The sequence below is a fragment of the Symphalangus syndactylus genome, chromosome 19 (assembly GCF_028878055.3).
Source record: "Symphalangus syndactylus isolate Jambi chromosome 19, NHGRI_mSymSyn1-v2.1_pri, whole genome shotgun sequence".
Classification (NCBI taxonomy): Eukaryota; Metazoa; Chordata; class Mammalia; order Primates; family Hylobatidae; genus Symphalangus; species Symphalangus syndactylus.
Genome location: NC_072434.2, coordinates 77506051 through 77528174, shown reverse-complemented (window position 1 = coordinate 77528174; position 22124 = coordinate 77506051). Strand labels below are relative to the sequence as shown.

General features: G+C 45.6%; 1 protein-coding gene across 3 annotated transcripts in view; it reads left to right on the top strand.

Annotated features, from left to right (window-relative positions):
* PCNX2 (pecanex 2) overlaps positions 1-22124 on the top strand; it is a 352029-nt gene that overhangs the window by 302070 nt on the left and 27835 nt on the right. For all 3 annotated transcript variants that reach the window (XM_063614016.1, XM_055234937.2, XM_063614015.1), the window contains exons 26-28: positions 396-649; positions 8661-8894; positions 11028-11140. In XM_063614016.1, the coding sequence (XP_063470086.1) occupies positions 396-649; positions 8661-8894; positions 11028-11140 (601 nt within the window). The remainder of the gene's footprint in view (positions 1-395; positions 650-8660; positions 8895-11027; positions 11141-22124) is intronic.

The following is a 22124-nucleotide window of genomic DNA, read 5'->3' as shown; positions in this document are numbered from 1 at the left end:
TACAGATGAGGAAACAAGCTTGGACTAGTTAAATAAATGGACTAAAGTCAAGTAGCTAGTATGTACTATCTTTTTCAAAACCTGTTTGTCAACTACTGCCTCCCACTGAAATGATGTTCTTCTGTGTTGACATTTAGCTCACATCTCCATAAAAATTTTTAAATCGTTTAAATATATTTTCTACAGAGACTCAGACTGAATGTGAGTGAATAAAACAGTTCATGATTATGAGAATTGTGACTTCTTTGGGGGACTTATTTGAGAACAAACAAATTTCCTGATTCCTCGACCCCCTTCAGCCTCTTCCCCTCTGATGAAGGCATGGGGAAATCCGTTGAAGCAAACATTCTAGCATGCCTTCTCTTCAAACTTCCTTCATGTTTGTGCTCGGCCAGGAACCTACTGCCAGCAGAGGGAGGTAGAAGCCATCATGGAGGGCGACGAGGAGGACAGAGGCTGCTGCTGCTGCAAACCAGGCCACTTGCCTCACCTGCTGTCCTGCAACGCTGCCTTTCACCTCCGCTGGCTCACCTGGGAAATCACACGGACCCAGTACATCCTGGAGGGCTACAGCATCCTGGACAACAACGCGGCCACCATGCTGCAGGTGTTTGACCTCCGAAGGATCCTCATCCGCTACTACATCAAGGTATTGCTCTGTTTCCCAAACACCTAAGGCAGAAATGCTAGGATGGCACAGGAAGCTCCGAAAGAGCTCTCTCGAAAGCTAAATTTTGAAGCCTCTCATCCTCAGCTTCCGAATTGGAAGCCCAGCCATCTGGGGAACCATTACTTTTGGAAAAATCCTAGAGGGCTTTGATTTAACCTGAGATTTGTGCCCTGGGTCATATCCTAAGCTTAGGCACCAATAGGCAGTTCGTTTTCTTACCTAGGTCTTCTTTGTCTCCTCTACCACAGCATTATTTGCTTGTCCTGATGATGAGGACAAACTTAAATACCCTATAAGTATTTCTAAGCCTCCATGTTTGAGTTATAAAGGTCAAATTAGATGCTCTGCACAGTGTCCACTTTAGAATCAGAATTATATTTTAAGCTCATAAGGAGAACTCAAAATGTAGCTAAACCATCCAGTCAGAATTGGCTGTGACAGCCTTTCCCCCTAACTCACATGGAGACTAATAACATATTTTTTCAGTTGCTCAGTGCCTACATCTGCCCAATCAGTATTCAACCTCAGAAATCATGGCAGTTTGGAGTAAGTCTCCTGGAAAACAAGTGTGGGACCTGATTGAGGATGTGTAGTGTTCATCGGGGCTGAGGTGTTTTCTGAAGGGGAAGGGGCAGGCGAGGGCCGAGTGGCAGAGGAAATCTTCACTGTGGGTCCTATGCTGGGAGTTTGGGGGGACTTGGCATGGTGGAAGTCCTGGATGGACCACAGGAACGTCACATCTTAATGCTGTTCAAAAAGAGGAAGCTCATCCATCGGAGACCACCAGGGCCCCTGCCAGCGTGCTGAGACAGGTGGTCCGGCAGAAATAAGGAAACACAGAATGATAAGATAACATGGCACCTAAAGTTTTAACCAGCTAACAAACAAACGGCATTGAGAAATTTGGAATAAATCCAGGCATGGTGGCTCACGCCTGTAATCCCAGAGCTTTGGGAGGCCAAGGCAGGAGGATTGTTTGAGCCCAGGAGTTCAAGGCCAGCCTAGGCAACATAGCAAGACCCCCATCTCTACAAAAAAAATTGAAAAACTAGCTAGATATGGGGTTCACACCTGTGGTTCCAGCTTCTCAGGAGGCTGAGGCAGGAGAATTGCCTGAGCCCAGGAGTTTGAGGCTGCAGTGAGTTGTGATTGCACCACTGCACTCCAGCCTGGGTAATGGGGATTCCCGAAATCCACAAGAGCTGCTGAAGCTACATGGAAGCAGAAGATAGGCTGTGAAAGTCAGAAGGGTAAATAGCTCTTAGATCTCATCCCCTAGGTGACTGCTACACAAAATGTTTGCAAATCCCTTTTCTGTGGCAGCATGTTTACAACAGATTTAGCCGTTTGCGCTCACCATCTTTGTGTGTGCTAGAGATGCAAAACATTATATTCAAATTTCATACAAAACTATACATGTTTTGTCCAACCTAATGTAAATGGGGGAAGATTGGGGAAGCATACCAGGGAGTTATGGCCTATCTTCTATTTCTAGACTCTAGGCAAATTCAATATACCAGTTGTGTTCGATTTGGCAGTGAGCCATGAAATAAGAGTGGCATGCATGTTAGAAGCTTATTTCTCTTGGACTTTGGTGATGGTTGGTATGGTAGCTTTCAAAATTTGAGTTCCACAATTTAAGTTACAGGCTTAAAGGGGTAGAGGAAAGGACACAGAAAATGAAGACCAAGGGCATGCACCAGCGGTCTGTTAAAGAGGTTCTAGGAAGCTGCCACAATATCCTCCTGCTGTATCCCATCAGCCAGAACATTGTCACATGCCACCTGGAAGAGGGTCTGGAAAGTGTACTTTGGGCAGCCATGAGCCCAGAATGAAATTGTGTGTTCATGGAAGAAGGAGAAAACAGATGATAAACGGTAACTAGCCATCTCTGTTACCTCCCTCAACAAGGAAAGTGTCCCTTGAGTATTTCCTTTAGTTTTCAGGAGGCAGGACAGGGTGGTTGCAGGAACAGGCTGACTGAGCAAGAGGACTCACAGGCCCGTGAAGGAAGTGGCTGGAAGGGGGCAGCGAGGACCAGCGGTGTGGTCTAGACAGCCACGTAGATAAGCCCTGGAGTTGACATCTCCCTGTTGCCTCAAGAATTGGGCTAGACTCAGCCAAGCGCAGTGGCTCACACCTGTAATCCCAGCACTTTGGGAGGCCGAGGCAGGTGGATCACTTGAGGTCGGGAGTTCAAGACCAGCCTGACCAACATGGAGAAACCCTATCTCTACTAAAAATATAAAATTAACTGGGATTACAGGCGTGGTGGCACACGCCTGTAATCCCAGCTACTCGGGAGGCTGAGGCAGGAGAATCGCTTGAACCTGGGAAGCAGAAGGTGCAGTGAGCCAAGATCGCACCACTGCACTCCAGCCTGGGCAAGGGAGCGAGACTCTGTCTCAAAATAAAAAATTAAAAAAAAGAAAAAGAAAGAAAGAATTAGGCTAGACTCTTTCATCTGCTACCCAGAGACCTCCACTATTGCTACTGGCTGTGTTTCCCACTCCCCTTCCCCCATCTCTCACTGTTTTGTTTACACACTGTGCACACACTACCTGTGCTCCCTGCCCCACACGCTTGCACACTGCTTGCTCCTCCTGCAGGGACCTCCTCTCCCTTCCACATGCCTGCAGCTTCTCTTCTAACCTCAGTCCCAACAGCTCTTCCTCACCAGCTGACTGCCCGGGGCCATGCCCAGCATTCCTCTCCCCTTCCTCTGCAAACTTTCCTACTTCACTCTATGGCAATTCCCTAAACAGAGAAGCCACAACTGAGTCCTCTTTGGGTCCTCAGGGCTCTGCTTGATGACCTGTTTATTGCATGGCCCAATTTGTTTTTTTGTACTGAATGAACAAAGGTTCCAGGGAACATGGATTTGGAGTCTGGGCCATACAGTCTGGACAGAAGAGATCCTAATTCAGTCAAGGGTCTGGTGGCCTGCTCCAGGCACGAGGAGTGGGACCGGGGTTCAATACTGAGCCACATCCCTGCGTTTCCATGAGCCAGACATGTGGACAGGCCCAACCCGTCACCATGGGGCCAGCAGATCACCGTGAGTGGGAGAGAAGGGAGGAGGGGTGAGAGTGAGAAGCCCTGTCTGGGTCCATCCTCCCTGGCCTAACCCTGTTGGCCTTTACAGAGGCCTTGGAGATTCCATGATTGGACGAGCTTTTTGATGCCTTCCTTCCTTGAACTGGTAGTTGATACTCACCTTTCTTTTTTCCTACTGCTGGAAATGTGCCTCCCAGTCCCCTAGATGATTTCTAAGATGACAATTTGCCATTTGACAAATCCAGGATCATGTGCAAATGGAAGAGGGCTCAGGAAGACTCCCCCAGAACCTGCCGGGTAATAGCTGGCTTGTGGGGAAACCATGCCCTCCACTCTGTTTTTTAAGAAAGGGGAGTGAAGGCAAAATGGGAGTTGCAGGTGGGCTAGGAGAGGTAGGCAGTGCACGGGTATGCTCCCTAGCATGGCGCCTCTCACAAGCCAGAGCCAGGGCAAACCTGGAGCAGATTCCCCTCCTCCCCCGCGAGCTAGTTAACTACACATTCCCATGTCCTACCCACACATTCGAATTCCATGGGCCTGGGGTGGGACCCAAGGACTTTTTTTTCTTTTTTTTGAGAAAGAGTCTCACTCTGTTGCCCAGGCCGGAATGCAATGCTGTGATCTTGGCTCACTGCAGCCTCCACCTCCCGGGACCCAAGGACTTACATTGTTTAGTAAGTTTCCTAAGTGATTTGATATACAACTAGGCTTTGGAGCTACTACAGACATACTTGTGCCCCACAGAAACAAGAATTTTCTTAACTCCCAAGTCAGCACTCAGGACGGGGCTGAGATTTTTGGGCAGATGGGGCCTCACGGTGCCCCTGTGTTTAATTCACATTGGTACTGCCAGGTGTATCCTGCAAGGTTGCCTCCAAATACAGCACTCAGTGCTTTTCTGCCCTTCAGCAAGGGGTGGCTCTGAACCTGCACTCATTCCCCGGTGCAGCTAGTTAAGGGAAATTTCAGGAGGGCTAACTGCCTATTAGAACAGAAGAAACAGCATTTTGGGGTTAAAAAAAAAAAAAGATTATTTTCTTCTTTGTCATGGCTGCTAGGTGAGCAAGGTTGCCTTTGTAGCTCTGAATGACTTGAAGTTTCAAGAGTTTCATTTCATTCTCTTTATTATTTTCTTACTGGAAAGGCAAATTTAAAAGGAAGAAAAATTCAAAATAATTCCTTTACTACAAAAGGAATTTTTTTAAATCTCCTAATAAACTGGGTCAGTTTCCCCACCCTCTATGAATATATTTGAAATCATTTCCTTCCTGGCGACTTGAGGTTTTCCCTCGTGTCTCCTCCATCTCTCTTCAATTTATTAGTGTTTAAACCCCGCTTAGCAGTCAAGGAATCTGCTGCTTTCTGTGTGGGCCTGGCTCTCCTGCTGTCATTGTTTCTGGGCAGCTCGTTTAGAAAGAAGACACGCTTATCACTGGCCTTGCAGAATGAGGCGCTAACAACCCGACAGGTTGGCCTGCCTGCCAGGCCCCCTTCCTAGAATGAGTTGTCTGAAAGAATATGCTGATCTACAATTAAAATGAGGAACCAGGAGAAACCCTGCTGGAGGAGCCAGATATCATGAATTTATTCAGGAGGGGTCCTGCTTTCAGCACAGCCTAGGTTTACCCCATCAATTCATTGTCACTGCCCCGATTTATCAGTTTTACTTATTGTTGTATCCGCTTCATCCTGACAGATTCTGAAGGATTTTACAGTGTTCATTGACTATGTCTCCGTGACAGAAGTTCTGCCTAAATTAAATGGAGATAGGGTCTGACTTGCAATCATTTGGGGTGGTTCTGTTTTCTCCTAGTGAGAAGTGTCAGTGCCGTGATTTAGAAAACTGAGCATCAAGCTGGGTTCTGTTCTGCAGTCAGCACTGCAGGGTTTTACCAGACGGAGAGGAGGAAGTGTTAACCTCTGGGATTCAAAGTCTTCATCGACTATTCTGACTTCATCGGTTGTGGGGTTGTTTTAATTCCTCCCTAGCAATGAATGAAAACGTAAACTTTTGTCTTTCAGTCTTTGTTTGTTATTCCTATCTGGTATGTGATTAGGCCATGTTGGGGAAAAACTAGACCAGATGTTCACTAGAGCTAGATGTTTAGAGAGACCAAATTTCTTTCTTCCCTTTGTAATGCTCAGCTGAGAAGCGGTGCTCGTGGACATGGGCATCGTTACTCTCTTTTGCTTGCAACTTTGGGCCGACGACTTAAACTGTCTTTAAATGATCCAGCCAGCAAGGAGACAAGAGAAAACCCTCCAGATTCAAAGTTTCTATTTGTGAATATCAGATGTGCACTCTGGTGACCACCACAGACACAACGGTTCTCCTGTCCCCTAATGCCATCCCCGTTCCCTCGCCCCTCTGCCTCAACCTCTCCTGGGCTGCTGCTACTGCTGCCACTGCCTGCCTCCCCTCTGAGTCCCACGCTCATCCTGCTTGCTGGGTAGGTAAGTCACAGATGTCAAAGACATGACTGTTTTTCCACATATACACATATCAATGGGCCAGGCCATGTGCTAAGTTCCTCATATACATTGTCTCATTCTAAACCTCAGAACAGCCATGCAACGTGGGTATCATTAGCATGTCTTTCTTTCCCGCCTCTGCCTTCAGCTTCCTTGACCTCTTCCTCCATCACTCCCTCTCTTCCTTCCTCCTTATATTGAAGGGCTTTCCTGAGGCCGGGATGGTTATCATGGGGTGTTACAGAGGATAGGAGAACACGCACACTACTGAATTCTAGTTATTGTCTGCGGATTTCATTTTTCCACTTCCTCATTTTTGGGACAGGTAGACTGTGGAGTGTAATAGATGTGCCCAAAAGAAGGAAGAGCATAAGCCATGAACCACAGATGAACCTCCCCAAAGTCCAGGCTGTCCTTAGTCCTCACAGCAGAGAGCCTAAGTCATGCGTTTGCAGTTGTTTAGTGGAAATCAGAGACTGTCTCTTCACCTGCTAAAGTCCTAAAAAAAAAACCTTGAAACCAGATACCCAAGTAAACTGAGGCCTTGAGCTCTGGGTTTTATTTCGCAGCCAGAGGGAGGGAAGAGCCAGAGAGGGAGGGTGGGGGCTCCCCTAGAAAAGGGTTTCTCAGCCCACTCCACTTACAAGCATCAGTCACTGAAGACTTTGTTTCCGTCCACCCAACATTCGTTTTCTGCTTTCTCATTTAAAAAGAATATGTTTTTATAAACAGAGAAGAGCATCAATTAAGCATCTGTTTCTAACAGAAGCACACATCCCTGCCTCCTTGCATCAAACACTGTGAGCCCTCCAGCCCCTCATGATTTCACCATGAGATGTGCAGCCTTATTCCAGGGTTGCCCCTCAGCCTCAATAGCCCGGAGCACCACCTGCATTTTTCTGTTATAATGGAACTGCTGTGCACGCTGGCAGGGACTCTGCAGCAGCATACCCTGATCCAAGCCTATCAGGCTTGGATTTTCATTTCCTCTGTCCCATTTCTATTTCTTGAGGCCAGGTGCTAGCCTTTTTGATGGAGGAATTTATTCAAAAACTACAAATGGCTTTCCACAAAGCTGTTACTCATAATAATCAAGCCCAAGGGAGGCATTTTCCCCAAGTGGGAGTCATAAGTACAGTGTCTGATTAAGAAGGAAACATCGGTTACTTGTGAACGTATCACAGATGTCCACTGTCTGGGCACTCAGGATTAAGTGTTTGAAGGTTACAACAATTTCACGTCATCAATACTTTCCATAAGAACTGTGTTGTTTTGTCTGGGCACAGTGGATCACCCCTGTAATCCTCGCACTTTGGGAGGCTGAGGCAGGAGGATGCTTGAGCCCAGGAGTTCAAGACCAGACTGGGCAACAAGATCCTGTCTGTACAAAAAAAAAAAAAACTAAAATATTAGCTGGACCTGGTGGCTTGCACCTGTAGCTCTAGTTACTCTAGAGGCTGAGGCATGAGGATCGCTTGAGCCCAGGAGTTCAAGGCTTCAGTGAGCCATGACTGTGCCACTGCACTTCAGCCTGGGCGTCAGAGAGAGACACTGCTGTCTCAAAAAACAAACAAACTGAAAACCCTGTTATTTTAGTTCATTAAATACTCATTGGCTAGGTCTCTGGAGGCAGGTGTACCCCAATCTCTTTCAGCTGAATCAACCTAGCCTAGGACCCACTGAAGCCTACAGCAACCCCAGCAAAGGGTGCTTTTGTGTGCTTTTCTCAGAAAGGATGGGGCTGACTGTCATTCTTCCTCATCATAGAAATTCTGTTCCATTACATTCTGTTAGCATTACATTCTTCTCACTTTCCTCTTCCCTAAGATAACCTTTAAGAGTGGACATTTTAGAAATGTCTCAAATGAGTTCTGTGCATTACACCCAGCAGAAAATACAAATGATACTACATGTAGGGATTTCATGTCTCTTACTTTCCTGAGGTTGAAGATAACCCTTAAGAGAGGACATTTTAGGCTGGGCACGGTGGCTCATGCCTGTAATCCCAGCACTTTGGGAGGCCGAGGCGGGCTGATCACGAGGTCAGGAGATCGAGACCATCCTGGCTAACATAGTGAAACCCCGTCTCCACTAAAATAGAAGAAATTAGCTGGGCGTGGTGGCGGGCGCCTGTAATCCCAGCTATCTGGGAGGCTGAGGCAGGAGAATGGCGTGAACCCAGAAGGTGGAGCTTGCAGTGAGCCAAGATCGCACCATTGCGCTCCAGCCTGGGCGACAGAACGAGACTCCGTCTCAGAAAAAAAAAAAAAAAAGGACATTTTAGAATGTCTCAAATGAGTTCTGTGCATTACACCCAGCAGAACATACAAATGATACCACATGTAGGGATTTCACGTCTCTTACTTTCCTGAGGTTGATTTACTTTCTAAGATTAAATTAATAAAATCTTTCTGGCTTTAGAATAGCTGTGAGGGCTCAAAATCTTGCTTTTTCTCTGCAGAGTATAATATACTATATGGTAACGTCTCCCAAACTCCTCTCCTGGATCAAAAATGAATCACTTCTGAAGTCCCTGCAGCCCTTTGCCAAGTGGCATTACATTGAGCGTGACCTTGCAATGTTCAACATTAACATTGATGATGACTACGTCCCGTGTCTCCAGGGCATCACACGAGCTAGCTTCTGCAATGTTTACCTAGAATGGATTCAACACTGTGCACAGAAAAGACAAGAGGTAGGTCAGGGAGGTGGGGGCTGAGGCATGGAATGTAAGTTTAATAAAGAACATTGTCATGTCCATCTCTTACATTCTATGGTAGACTTTTAACATAGAGGATAGAAAAAAAAGCACTATTTGGATAGATGTTTATTGAAGGTAAGCAAAATTAAATAGGAGAATCAATATACCAGGTCTCCAATGAAGGACACTTAAAGGTATAGATCCCTTTATGCAGTGCTCAGGGTTAGCAAAGTTTTAAGCCTCTATTATAACTTTTAAGCATTTGAAGCTTCTTTGTTTAAAATTACATTTTGGGATTTCCCTTCCAAGTCTATCTGTGCTGAAATCAGGGGGATTTACTGAACATATTGAGTCATGGACATGAAAATTCTATTTAGCAATCAGATAGTCCAACTTAACTTCTGTCATCATTATTTTGTGTGTCTGTGCTGTTATTGCTTATGTGCCGAGAACACTTCTGGAAGTGAATCCTACCTCTTAGAAATATAATCAAGAATTATGACAGTCTACAAAAAGAGGAGGAAAGGGGCAGGGGAGGAGGAGAAGAGGGAGGGAGCAAGTGAAGGGAGCAGGTTTACTTTGCTTCTTAGGATTTGAAAAGCTGAGTCCACGGGTTGTTGTTGGAAAATGTGGGTACAAGTTAGAAACAACTTCCTCAGCAGCTGATGCAGTCTGTGGCATATGCTAGAGAGAGTAAACCAAACCACGACACTAGCCAAGGTCTGTGAGTTTCTTATGGGTGATTAAAAACAGGTGGGAGAAGAAGCAGGTGGCAGAACCTGCTTTCTCCAGACCAACCATGAAGAAGGTGTGATAATAATCTTAACTCATGCCAGGCCTCTTTAAGCAGTTGAGATATGCAAAGAATTGATTGATGTTGTCAGCTATAGCTCCATGATGGCTGTGTCCATTCCTCAGATAGTTCATAGAATTATTTTATTTTCCTTGCAAAAGACATTTTGACCTTAAATTTCCTCTGCATCTCCCCATTCTCCCTCCCTTTTTTTTTTTTTAAAGCTGACTTTGGAAAAATTTTTTTAAGAGACAGAGTCTCACTCTCCCTAGGCTGGAGTGCGGCAGAACGATCATAGCTTATTGCAGCCTCAAACTCCTGGGATCAAGTGATCCTCCTGTCCTAAGCTCCCTAGTAGCTGGGACTAGAAGCACATGCCACCATGCCTGGCTAATTTATTATTTTTATTTATTTATTTATTTTTTGAGACAGAGTCTTGTTCTGTTGCTCAGGCTAGAGTGCAGTGATGCAATCTCAGCTCACTGCAGCCTCTGCCCCCCGGGTTCCAGCGACTCTCCTGCCTCAGCCTCCTGGGTAGCTGGAGGTGCAGACCACCATGCCCGGCTAATTTTTGTATTTTTAGTAGAGACAGAGTTTTGCCATGTTGGCCAGGCTGGTCTCAAACTCCTGACCTCAGGTAATCTGTCTGCCTCGGCCTCCCAAAGTGTTCAGATTACAGGCGTGAGCCACTGCGCCTGGCCGCCTGGCTAATTTTTAAAAAAAATTTTATGGAGATGGGGTTTTGCTATGTTGCCCATGATGGTCTTGAACTCCTGGGCTCAAGTGATCCTCACACCTTGGCTTCCCAAACTGCTGGGATTACAGTTATGAGCCACCATGCCTGAGCTAAAAGATGCCTTTAATTTGGTTGTTGATTGTGGACTTACAGTCTAGCAGTCAACCCACAGGACTCCTTGTTTTAGGGAGAACAGAGACTCTCCTTCACATTGGATCCAAGTTCTTTTTCTCTCCCTGCTAGACCATGCCTCTCCTTTGCATTGGAGAGTGTTAAGGTGGGCACCCATTTGACTGTAATCACTGCCCATCTTTATGACCTGAAGTGCCATATTTCAAATCCCAGAAAAGCAGATCATCAGCCCATGTTGTAGGCCCTTTTCTCTCCTAAAATAACTTTTCCACTTTTTTTTTCCATGTCCAACCACAGGAGAAACTACTTCAGGAAGCCAAGCATTCCCTGTCTGTGAGGTCATCTTAGAGGGGACTGGATGACCACGTGGCTGACTTACAAAGCCAATGTCACTCTACATTTATGCATGTGTGTTGGTACATATTGGAACCTGTGTGAAAGCTGAGTTAATTTCTTGCTCTTTCAGCCTTCAAAGACCCTGGACAGTGACGAGGACTCTCCCTTGGTGACTCTGTCCTTTGCTCTGTGCACCCTGGGGAGGAGAGCTCTGGGAACAGCGGCTCACAATATGGCCATCAGGTACCTGGGGGGGAGAAGTTGGAATCTCTTAGGTACAGGCACCCACTTTTACATGTTTGACAGGTTTTGTCAATCATTTTCTTTATTTTGAAGCTGGACTTATTATACTACTTTCAGATAGTTCTTTTCATGATAAATTGTGTTGGGCCTACAAGAACATTTTATTGATCACTGCTCTTTTGGAGTATTCAATTTGGAAATATCATTCACATGGAATAGTCAAGACCAAGGGATTCTGGGTATAGAACCTTCTATGTTACAGAGGTCCTTGCAGATTTGCTGGGAAGATTCAATGAAATCATGCCTATGAAGTGCCGAGCCCGGTTCCTAACAGAGTTGCTGCTCAGTGTTAGTTCCCTTTCCCCTAATTGTCTTCATAAAAGAAAATCCTCACATCTGAGCGCTAGTCCAGACCCTCCTTCACCCCGTCTCCTTGGGGCTTTGATGAATTGGATGCCCCTTCTGTTTTTCAAACGCTTTCTCTACTGGGTCTCTCCCCTCAGTGGGCAAATAGCTCACATCTGTCTTTTTAAAGAACAAAAACAAAATCAAACTCTGCTGGCTCTTTGGCACCCTGTGTCACTCAGGTGGTGTTGTCCACCAAAGAAAGAGTACTCATGCCAAACTGCTCTTAAAATTTCATCAGTCAGCTTCAAATCACCCAAATCAGTGGCCATTGCACAGATGTCCCCTTTTTTAGCACCATGGGCTGTGGTGTTGAACTCTGTCTGCCCGCAAAGTGGAATCACCTTGATGAGTGGTTCTCAACCCCACGTGCACATTAAAACCTCCTTCAGGCTTTTAAATATCCTGATTCCCAGGATATTTAATCAATTCCATCAGCACCTCTGTGGGTGGGACCACACATCCCAAGTTTCAAAAGCTCCCAGGTGATGTCAGTGGGCAGCCAAGGTTGAGAACACAAACCTAGGGAGCTTAGAGAAGAAAGGGTGCCTCTACTTAGCCTCTGCCCCTCTGGGATTGTTTCTACTTGGACTTGCTTCATTGTGTGTATATTATATTCTTGATGGTGCTCTACAAAAGGGGTTCTTTTGATACTGACTTGAGTGAGTTTTGTGACGTTAGGTGGGATTATAAGCTTGTTAAGGGCAAAACCCACCTGTCTATTTGTTTAGCAACCTTCACAGTTCTGGGTTGTCAGGTAACCAAGCCCAGGGAGCCTTGTTGACTGTGTTTCCGAATGTCCTTCTTGAAAGCGGCAGCTGTGAGTCTACACTGGTGGCAAGTTGTTGGGAGGTATCATCAAGTAAGAGTTGTGAATTGATAAAGGGTAAAGTGTGTGGCTGGCAGCGCTTTCCATTTTCCTCTGGAGGCGGTAGCCTGGAGTCACCAACAGGGACAAGTAAGAACTGAGGGTAGTTAGGATTTGTGATATCAACTAGTCTTTCAACTCCCACGTCTCAGAATTTCATGATCGTTTTTACAGGTAAGAAATGCCAAAACTCTGACCCTTAAAGTCTCATGTTAATGCCTATTTTAGGCCAATCTCCTGGGGAGGAGCTAGCTGGCCTCCAATCTCTGCCTGTCCTCTTACCTGACTCAGTCTCACACTGGACTCAGGGCATTCTCTTTGTGGCCATCTGGGACCAAGCTTGATGATTGCTGCAGGTCTAGCAGACGACTCCTCTGTGGGCTTCGTAGAACATTATGATGTGGCCCCTAAGATCGGGCTCCTTATTAAACCGTAAGCAGAGAACAGTGTTTGAGAGGGGCTTCATAGGATCTTGCACTTGAAATCACAAAATGACTCTTGAGATATTAGTAGCACCTGGGAAGATGATTAAAATAAGCTCTTTTGTTGGATCAATTTGAAATGTTTTATAAACTTCAAGTTGCAAGTATTATTTCAGTTCATATCTAAGGCATTTTCAAAGGCTTTTTCGGTCTTGTTCTTTGTGTAACTTGTTCAGCTATTCCTGATCCAGGTGTTTCTCGTTTGGTCTGCTTTATTTCTTTTTCTTTAATTAAACGCCATGCTTACCAGCTGCTTTTTTAAACTTTGTTTTGATGGGATTTCCTTTGTTTCAGATAGTTTCTCATACTCGATGTCAACTCTACTTGCTGCAGACATGGTGATGAGGTAACTCTGGGGAGAATCCTCTCAGTATTCTAGGGAAACACTTGATTATTTGGGACTGGTTCACTTCACCAAGAGGTTCCACCACATAGAAAGATCCTCCAAGACGCTTTCCTTTCAGTTTTTTCACTTACAAAAGACAACTTCTTTTACATCCCACCCTAAGCCCATGGTCTGAAGTGATGCAGTTCTGACCTGGTTGGATATGCCTGGGGATCGGGGTGGAGGATACAGCGGGAGGGGAGGTTGGAGCCTGGCAGGGCCCCGCCGCTCTTCAACCACGGCTGGGATTTCTATTTAATCTGCTAGGGTGCCATAAATAGTTTGACTTGAAAAAAATAGTCTACAGAGCTCAAATTTTACACATAATTTTTATAGATACTGTTTAGGGAAAAACTCTCAAACCATGTTTTTCCTCTCTTCTCACACAAAAACAACAACAATCATCAACACAGAAGACTTCTGTGGCCCCAATATATGTGGGATTTCTTCCTGCAAGCAAGCAGCTCTGCACACTAGCTGGGTGTCCTCCAGTTCACTTCTGACAGTAACCAGAGATGGTGTCAGAACCCACAGGTTGAAGGTTGAGGCCCACAATTCTGGGCCAACCGAACTTCTGACCAACTGGCTTCTAAGTGAGGGGTCCCTCGATTCCCTCTTTGGGGTCAATTAATTTGCTAGAGGAGTTCACAGAATCCAGGGAAACACGTTTACTAGTTTATTATGAAGGATATTTTAAAGGATACAAATAAACAGCCAGATGAAGAGATACATAGGGCCAGATCTGGAAGGGTCTTGAGCACAGGAGCTTCCATCCCTGTGAAGTTGGGGTGTGCCACTCTCCAGGCAGGTGGATGAATTCTTCTTCACCTTCCTATCTACCTGCACATGTTCAGCTCTCTAGAAGCTCCCGGAACTGTGTCCTTTGGGCCTTTTATGCAGCGTCATTGGTTGTCCATGATTAAAGCTTGGACAGCTGTGCAGAAATGTGATTGGACAAAAAGGGCATTACCTAAACCCAGCAAGGCCGGTCTGCTCAGATTCTTCTTGGCCTCTCTGTGCAGCATTCTTTTCTCCAGAACATGTGCACATCCTGCACATGTACCACGGAACTTAAAATTAAAATTAATTTTTAAAATGGGGTTTGGTTTAGGTTTCTATGAAACCACTGTTATGAAGGCAGGGAGTTTCCTTCTTTTCCTAGCTTGCTAAAGCTTTATCAAGAAAGGATGTTGAATTTGTATAGAATTGGGGGGCATAATTCAGATGATATTATTATTCTTCTTTAATATATTAATGTTGTATTACATTAGTAGATTTCCTCATGTTGAAACACCCTTACAATTCCGAAATAAGCTCTACTTGGTCATGATATATTATTGTTTTTATACAATGATGGATTCAATTTGCTAATCTTTTAGTATGATTATATTCATGTGCAAAGTAAGAATGGCTCATAATTGTGTGTTTGCATATGTGCTCCATGGTTGTATAACTTTAAAATGGGGAGTATGTCCTTAGGTGTACTGTAGGAGACCCAACAAGTCATTGTTACATAGTTAGTGCTAAAGCACGTCAGGTGATGGTGAACACTGACTCTCCACGTAGGTCTTAAAGATACGCTTCACTTGACCAATTTGTTGGGGGAAATGTCTTGACTTTACCAAACTGACATAGATTTGATGGATAGTCCTCAAGAAAGAAAAATATATGCATGCAAAATTAGGGAGGATGAGTAAATTGAAATTCATCTTAAATGAGATGCCAAATGCAAGTGAGCAACAGACTACCTTTATATAAATTGTCTTTAAATAAAATGTTGATATGTTATGGAGATGGAATGGGTTCATATGGATGTGACAAGAAGACACTTATATTTTTTAGATTTAAGGTTTGAGACATACCTTCTTGGAAAACTGTGTCTCCCACTGAAGAAAGACATCTAGATATAAGGGGATGTTTTAGTAGGAAGTCAAAATAGTTTCACTGACCACAGAGTATGAGATGGTTTGATTACTGTCTTCCAATACATGAAAGGTGATGAGGCGGATTCTAGCAGATGCTCCATCCTTCGAGGTTAGGAAAAGATGGCTGCATTTTACAGAAGCAACAAGTTTGTTTGTAAAAGAAAATTTACTGACTCAGAGTAGAGTAAGCTTCCAAGAGGATAGAAAATTTAAGGCAAATTTGATCTTGAAAAGTGATAGGGAAACAAGCCAGACCGAAGTGTGCTCTGCCAAGCCCTGGCATGCTGCCTTGTGGCAGGAGGTCACTGTTGTGGTCTGAGGTCACTCCATCTACCATCTACCCACTCCTCCCACCCACAGCGTGTTGAGGAAATATTCTCTTCAGAAATCCAGGGCATCATCTCAACTTCTCCTCCTGAGCTTCCGCTGGAGATGAGGCCCCACACTGGGGCCAGCTGTCATGTCACAGTGGGACATCTTGTAAAGGAAATTAAGGTCCACTTGCCAGACTAAGGAAACTCAGAAATCAGAATCATAAATAAAGTAAACAGGATGCAATATCTGACATAGGAGGTTAAAATCATGTTGTCAAGCTAAAATCACAATCTTGGAACATGAGAAAAATATCTAAGTTTAAAGCATAGGGGAAGAAAATGATAGCCTACAAAGGAGCAGAAGTTTCTGGGACCTTAAATTCTAATGCAGTGTGGCAAGGCCCCCCCAACCTGGGCCTGGCGTATGGGCTCTCCTCCAGGTTCTAGCTCCCTGCTTCTCTGAAATGTCTTGCCATCTTTAGGAGACCCCAGGTTCTCTGGTCCTGTGAGTCCAAACCTCAGAATCACCGAGGGAGCTTGATCAGAACACAGACCCCAAGCTCCATCGCAAACCAGTGACATGGACTCTCTAGATCTTGGATTTGGAAATCTGTGATTTCGAACAAGCTGCCGAGTGATTGATTCTTCTACAGCCAGCCCAACCCTGGTCATCAGGCCTGGCTTATGAAGAATTTTGCACCAGACGATAGTGTTGATCCGCTTAATGTGGAGCCTCCGAGCAGGAACTATTGCTGTTAAAACATCATGAGGTCAAACATACTTTAAAAATACATTTGTAATTAAATTTTGCATTTTAGTTTTTTCTCTTTTGTTATTATTTCACACTTATGATTTATTTGAAGCAATATCACCAATATCACTGAAATCCTTTAGCCAACATAATTTATTTCCAGTGATTAAATGAGATTCTGCAATTCAAATGTGCTTAGTTTATATCTGAAGCCAAGGTGGCCTGGATATTGATTGCTGAAATTTACTAGTTCAGGGGTGAAAATAATAACAGTATCAGTGAACACTTACAGCGGTGCCCACTAGGTACTGGGCAGAGTGCTAATGCAAGTTAGGAGAGTTAATGCATTTCATCTTCTCTGAAGGCATGAGACACGATGAGATAGGTATTATTGGCTCGATTTTGCAGCTGGGATTTCTGAAGCACAGAGAAGTGATTTGTACGAGTCTCACGATAGAGTCATGCCCAGACTCCAGAGTCCTCGCTCCTACGGGCCACACTGTCCCGCTGTCCACAACATCTCCCAGCAGTTAATCTCCACCTGCTCTGCAGGAACACACCACACTCCCCCCAGCTCTGCATGGACACTTCCCTGGGGTGGCCCAGCTGCTCCAGGGCATCCACCTTCTCACCTCTGCACGCTTCCTTGTGGACTGTGCTGGGTTATGATGCTGAGAGCTGCTGACGGCACCTGCTACGGGCGTCATGGCTCTGATGCTCTGGGTGGCCTGAGCTCAGGGATGCTTCACCCCTGGGATGGCATCTTGCCCTTTCCTGCCAGCCCAGTGCTTTTCTCATAGGAGTTGCTGCCACTGTGCACCCTCCGTGCCCAGCTCACTTGGACACATCCACTGTGTCATTGAGGGCACAGGCTTTGATCCTATAGGACAAGGTGAACGCTGGACACGGGTGTATTTGGAATTGTCCCACCCCCTCACCACCAGGCACCCATTGTCTGCAGACCCCACTTGTGCACTGGGTCCCCCATGGAAAGAAATTCCTAGCAAGACCCTCACCAAGCCTCTAAATATGCCTGGCAGTAATTAATCTTATGAGTGAACACAGAAAGAAATTGGTGATAATGAGGGCAAGAGACAAGTATCAGAGCCAAGATTTAAGCTTCAGTTTGGAGCTCCTGGCTCTCATCCCTCCAACCCTGTAGGCCCATATGCTGCCTCTCAGTGCAGCACCTGAACTCTAGAGGAAGTGAACCTTGGAGCTATTTGGGGGACGTCACGTGTTCTTTACCGAGCATTCTTTCTGAATGTTCTTTACCAGGTAGGAGAGAGCTGGGATCCCAGCCAGAGGTTGTCTTGATTTTAGAGCCAATGGAGTGACTTCCTGGATAAAGAGCTCATGAAAGCAGTATTAATACACTCTCAACTCAGGGTCTGTGCAGAGTATACGCACCAATTAGGAGGGTGAGATGGGGGTGAGTTCAAGAACTATACTCACAGTGCTTTCAGTATTGTGGCTCAACTGAAGCCTTTAAAGGGATTAGTTCATTCTCACACAGCTGAGAATGCCTTTAAGAAGATGACTCAGGGCTGGGCATGGTGGCTCACACCTGTAATCTCAGCACTTTGGGAGGCTGAGGCGGGTGGATCTCTTGAGGTCAGGAGTTCGAGACTAGCCTGGCCAACATGGTGAAACCCTGTCTCTACTAAAAATACAAAAAAAATTAGCCGGGCATAGTGGCAGGCGCCTGTAATCCCAGCTGCTCAGGGAGGCTGAGGCAGGTGGATCTCTTGAGGTCAGGAGTTCAAGACTAGCCTGGCCAACATGGTGAAACCCTGTCTCTACTAAAAATACAAAAACAATTAGCCGGGCATTGTGGCAGGTGCCTGTAATCCCAGCTACTCGGGAGGCTGAGGTGTGAGAATCATTTGAACCTGGGAGGTGGAGGTTTCAGTGAGTTGAGATTGCGCCACAGCACTCCAGCCTGGGCAACAGAGAGAGACTCCGTCTCAAAAAAATAAATAAATAAAAGAAGAAGATGACTCCAGTTACGTATTATAAAAGCAACTCCATGTTTGCTAGAAAGGTAGGTGGCCTGGAAGCAGCTGTGGGTTTTCTCCTGTGCTTCTTCAGTGTGGCATCAAATACTGAGTATTTGCTCCCACCCATCTTTTTCTCAACTTTTTCTGGCCTGTTTCTTCTCATATGAAAGGGTTGTAATAATTACATCATGCATCTGTGAGAATGAGAGGAGCCTATGGAATGGAAAGCGCTTAGTAACCCACAGGTCACCATACAAATGGAAGGTGTCTCCTTCTGTTTCACTTTTAGTTGCTCAGAGATGGTGCTAGTCATCTAGTTGCCAAGCTGGAGTACAGTGGCTACTCACAGGTGCTATCAGAATGCACTACATCCTTGAACTCCCCACATCAGCCTTCCACGTCGCTGAAACTACAGGCATGTGCCACTGTGCCTGCCTTTGAATCGTTGTTTTCGTTTGGGGAACTACAGCAGGAGAGTGTGGTCAGGAGCGTGGGATTGACTGTGAAACCAGTGTATGGTTGCTGGGTTCCTCAGAGAGGAATAAGGCACACGTGAAGAGAGCAGAGAGCTTGCTGCGGTACCCGAGGTGGAGATGCTATTTGAGCCTGGGACAGTGACTAAGGTAGACGGGCACACACACTCTGAGTATTTCTGTTACTAATCAGTAAACATGGGACACCCAGCCTCCAAATCACATTTAATTGTTTACATATGTTCTACAAGCGTTCCTTTTATGGCAGTGCGCGGCAGCAGAAGGCGCTTCACAATGCTAATCTGTAAATAACATAGTATGTACAGGCCTGTTTGGAAATTAAAATGAAAAAATCAGTCATTGTGCTGGAGATTCCCCCTGTGAGTCCTGCAGAAAGTATCCCCACATTAGAGTTGTTTCTCTCTGCATCCCAAGGTTCATTAAGACTTAAGATAAGGACCCCGTTGTCCAATACTTGGAGCCCTTCTCCTCCACTGCTACTCTGTCTTTCTGAAAAAGCAGGGTTTCTCAGCAGCGGCACTACAGACATTTTGAGCTGTATGGTTCTTTGTGGTGGGGGCTGTCCTGGGCATTGTGGAAATGGCCCCAGCCTCCAGCCAGAGAACAGCCGTTTCCAGGAAGGTTGTAAACAACTGTGCTTTGCACTGAGGCCCCAGCCTCCCCTCTACACGCATAGCCACCAGCTATGTCATAGGAAGTGGGTGAGGAACAAGAAGGACAGCAAGTGATGGATTCATTCTGTGCCAAGTAACGCAGTGTTACAGCCTACGCAATATACTCCAGCTTTTTCCAGTTAAAAAGGAAATGTCCTCAAGTGTTAGCTCCTCATCGTCATCTGAAAGCGTGACATTTTTCTAATGCTGTTTTTATTTATGACAGTATTTAGCACTTCCATGGTGCCATGGAAGCCGGTGCCAGGTTATCTCATTGCCATAGTCTTTGGTCTTCTACGTGTGGACCTGCTCCCCTAACACGTGATTACACATGGGCCAGGTTTTTTCAGGGCCCTGCCTGCCCTCTCTGCCCCTGTGTAATCCCACGCCACTGACTTCCCAGCTGACCGACTATGATAAGATGACCTGCTTCACTGACATCCTCCGCAGGCGTGGGAGTGGGGGCTCTTTTAGTCCCCAGGAAGGCCAACCTTGAATGACTCAGACGCAACACTATTTCCCAGTAATAAAAGCCCAGCTCCAGCTGTTGGCCTGAGGGTGGGAGCCTGTCATTTCTCAATAGAGCTTTGAAAAGACATAGCCCTGTGAAGCTCCAAAACAGAAATGCACTGCAGGTGTCCCGCAGACCTCTGCTGCCCCCCACCCCCGCTTGGCTTGTCACAGCTCACCACCTTCCCCTCTTCATTCTCTCGGGGGGGAAAAAGCCAGGTAATGAAACACCTTCCTTTGAGGATGCCTTGATCTCTAAGATGCTGTGGATAATATCCCCAATCTAGTGAAATTCGAACTCAGACTTTGTTTTCTACATTGAGAATCATTTCAATAATGGAATAGCATGAAGCACCACAATGTCTCATTTTCTCTGAAAATAGAAATGACAGGGAAAATATCCATTGTTGGTGGCCTTCGATGGAACTCAAGCCTCTTAGGCTCCTGTGGAGGCTGCCTTTCTCCTGCTGGTGAGTGAGCACTTGTTGGCTGCCAGGCACATACAGCTGGGCAAACACTAGGCTGATGCCTATGATTCCTGGCTCTTCTCTTTTGTCTGTGGATGTTGCTTGGGGTGTCCAGGTGTTAATCTTCCTTTTCCACTATCCCCATCTCTACATCTGGAGAAAGCTTTTTCTCTTATGCGTATGCAAGGCCATTCTGAGCAAGTATTATGCCCCTCCGAACCCTTTCCTGAATAAATCCCACCCATTTTTCAGGAGTTAGCTCCTATCTGATGCTGGGAGCATTTCCAAATGTTTTCTATTGAGAGCAGGTAGTGGTCATTATTCATGTTTAGAAGCCTCCACTCGGCATCAGCCTACCTGCAGCCTGACTCTGCTGTTGTAAAACAGCCTTCTTGGTGCCTCCTAGGCAGTTGCTAAAGCTCACGGTCCCAGGAAGCTTTTGATAGCTTCTTGGATCCTTTTCTGGAAGATTCCAGGCTCCTCTAGGCCACAGCACCCCGAACCCCACCTGACCAGCCCCTGGCTGTTCCCGTTTCCCACAGTCTGCTCTGAAGCCGTGAAGCCTCGGCGGCCTCTTTCTCAAGGGAGTCCTAGATATTAACAATAGTGGTACATTTCACGTTGAAATGCTAAAATAGCAATCAGTGGAACTATTTCCCTGATGTGCAGGTCTAATGCGCTGTGTTGATCAGAAGCCTTGCTCAGTGAGCCAACTCATTAAATCCTTAGGAGCAGCGGTCCTCAGAGACTCCCTTCACACACATGCCCTGTTCATCCTGTCCCAGGCCCGCCCTGTCAGGGACGCTGTTTCTTGTACTTGCCTCATAACTACCTCTTGGGGATGTGAGACGCCAGGGTTGTAAGAGGCGGCCACGATAGAGAATATTTATAGAAAGAAAACAAAGGGAAAAAAGGGGAAACTGTTCTTCCTCTCCTAGGAATGCAGGATGAGTTGCTTTCCCAAACCTACTCCCCAGGTTCATCCACAATTTAAAGGCCCCAGGCTCTGAGAGATTGCCCTTGGGTGATACCCCTGTTCTCCATCCTGGCAACACTCAGTGACGTGTGGGAAATGGAAGCGAGGCAGGGAAAACCTAGGAACCTGAACACCCGGATAATCTTGAAATATCCCTCTTTTTTAAAAAAAATATAAGTGTGTGGAGCTATAATTCTTATATAATTGAGTGTTGGCCAAATATGAAAGACAATGGAATTGAATTCTTTTTTTTTAATTATATTTTAAGTTCTGGGATACATGTGCAGAACGTGCAGGTATACACGTGCCATGGTTGCTGCACCCATCAATCTGACATCTACATTATTTCTCTTAATGCTCTCCCTCCTCTAGCCCCCCACCCTCCAATAGGCCCCAGTGTGTGATATTCCCCTCCCTGTGTCCATGTGTTCTCATTGTTCAACTCCCACTTATGAATGAGAACATACAGTGTTTGGTTTTCTGTTCCTGTGTTAATTTGTTGAAAATTGTGGTTTGCAGCTTCATCCAGGTCCCTGCAAAGGACATGAGCTCATCCTTTTTTATGGCTGCATAGTATTCTATGGTGTATATTTGCCACATTTTCTTTATCCAGTCTATCATTGGTGGGCATTTGGGTTGGTTCCAAGTCTTTGCTATTGTGAATAGTGCTGCAGTAAACATACATTTGTAAGTGTCTTTATAGTAGAATGATTTATAGTCCTTTGGGTATATAACCAGTAATGGGATTGCTAGG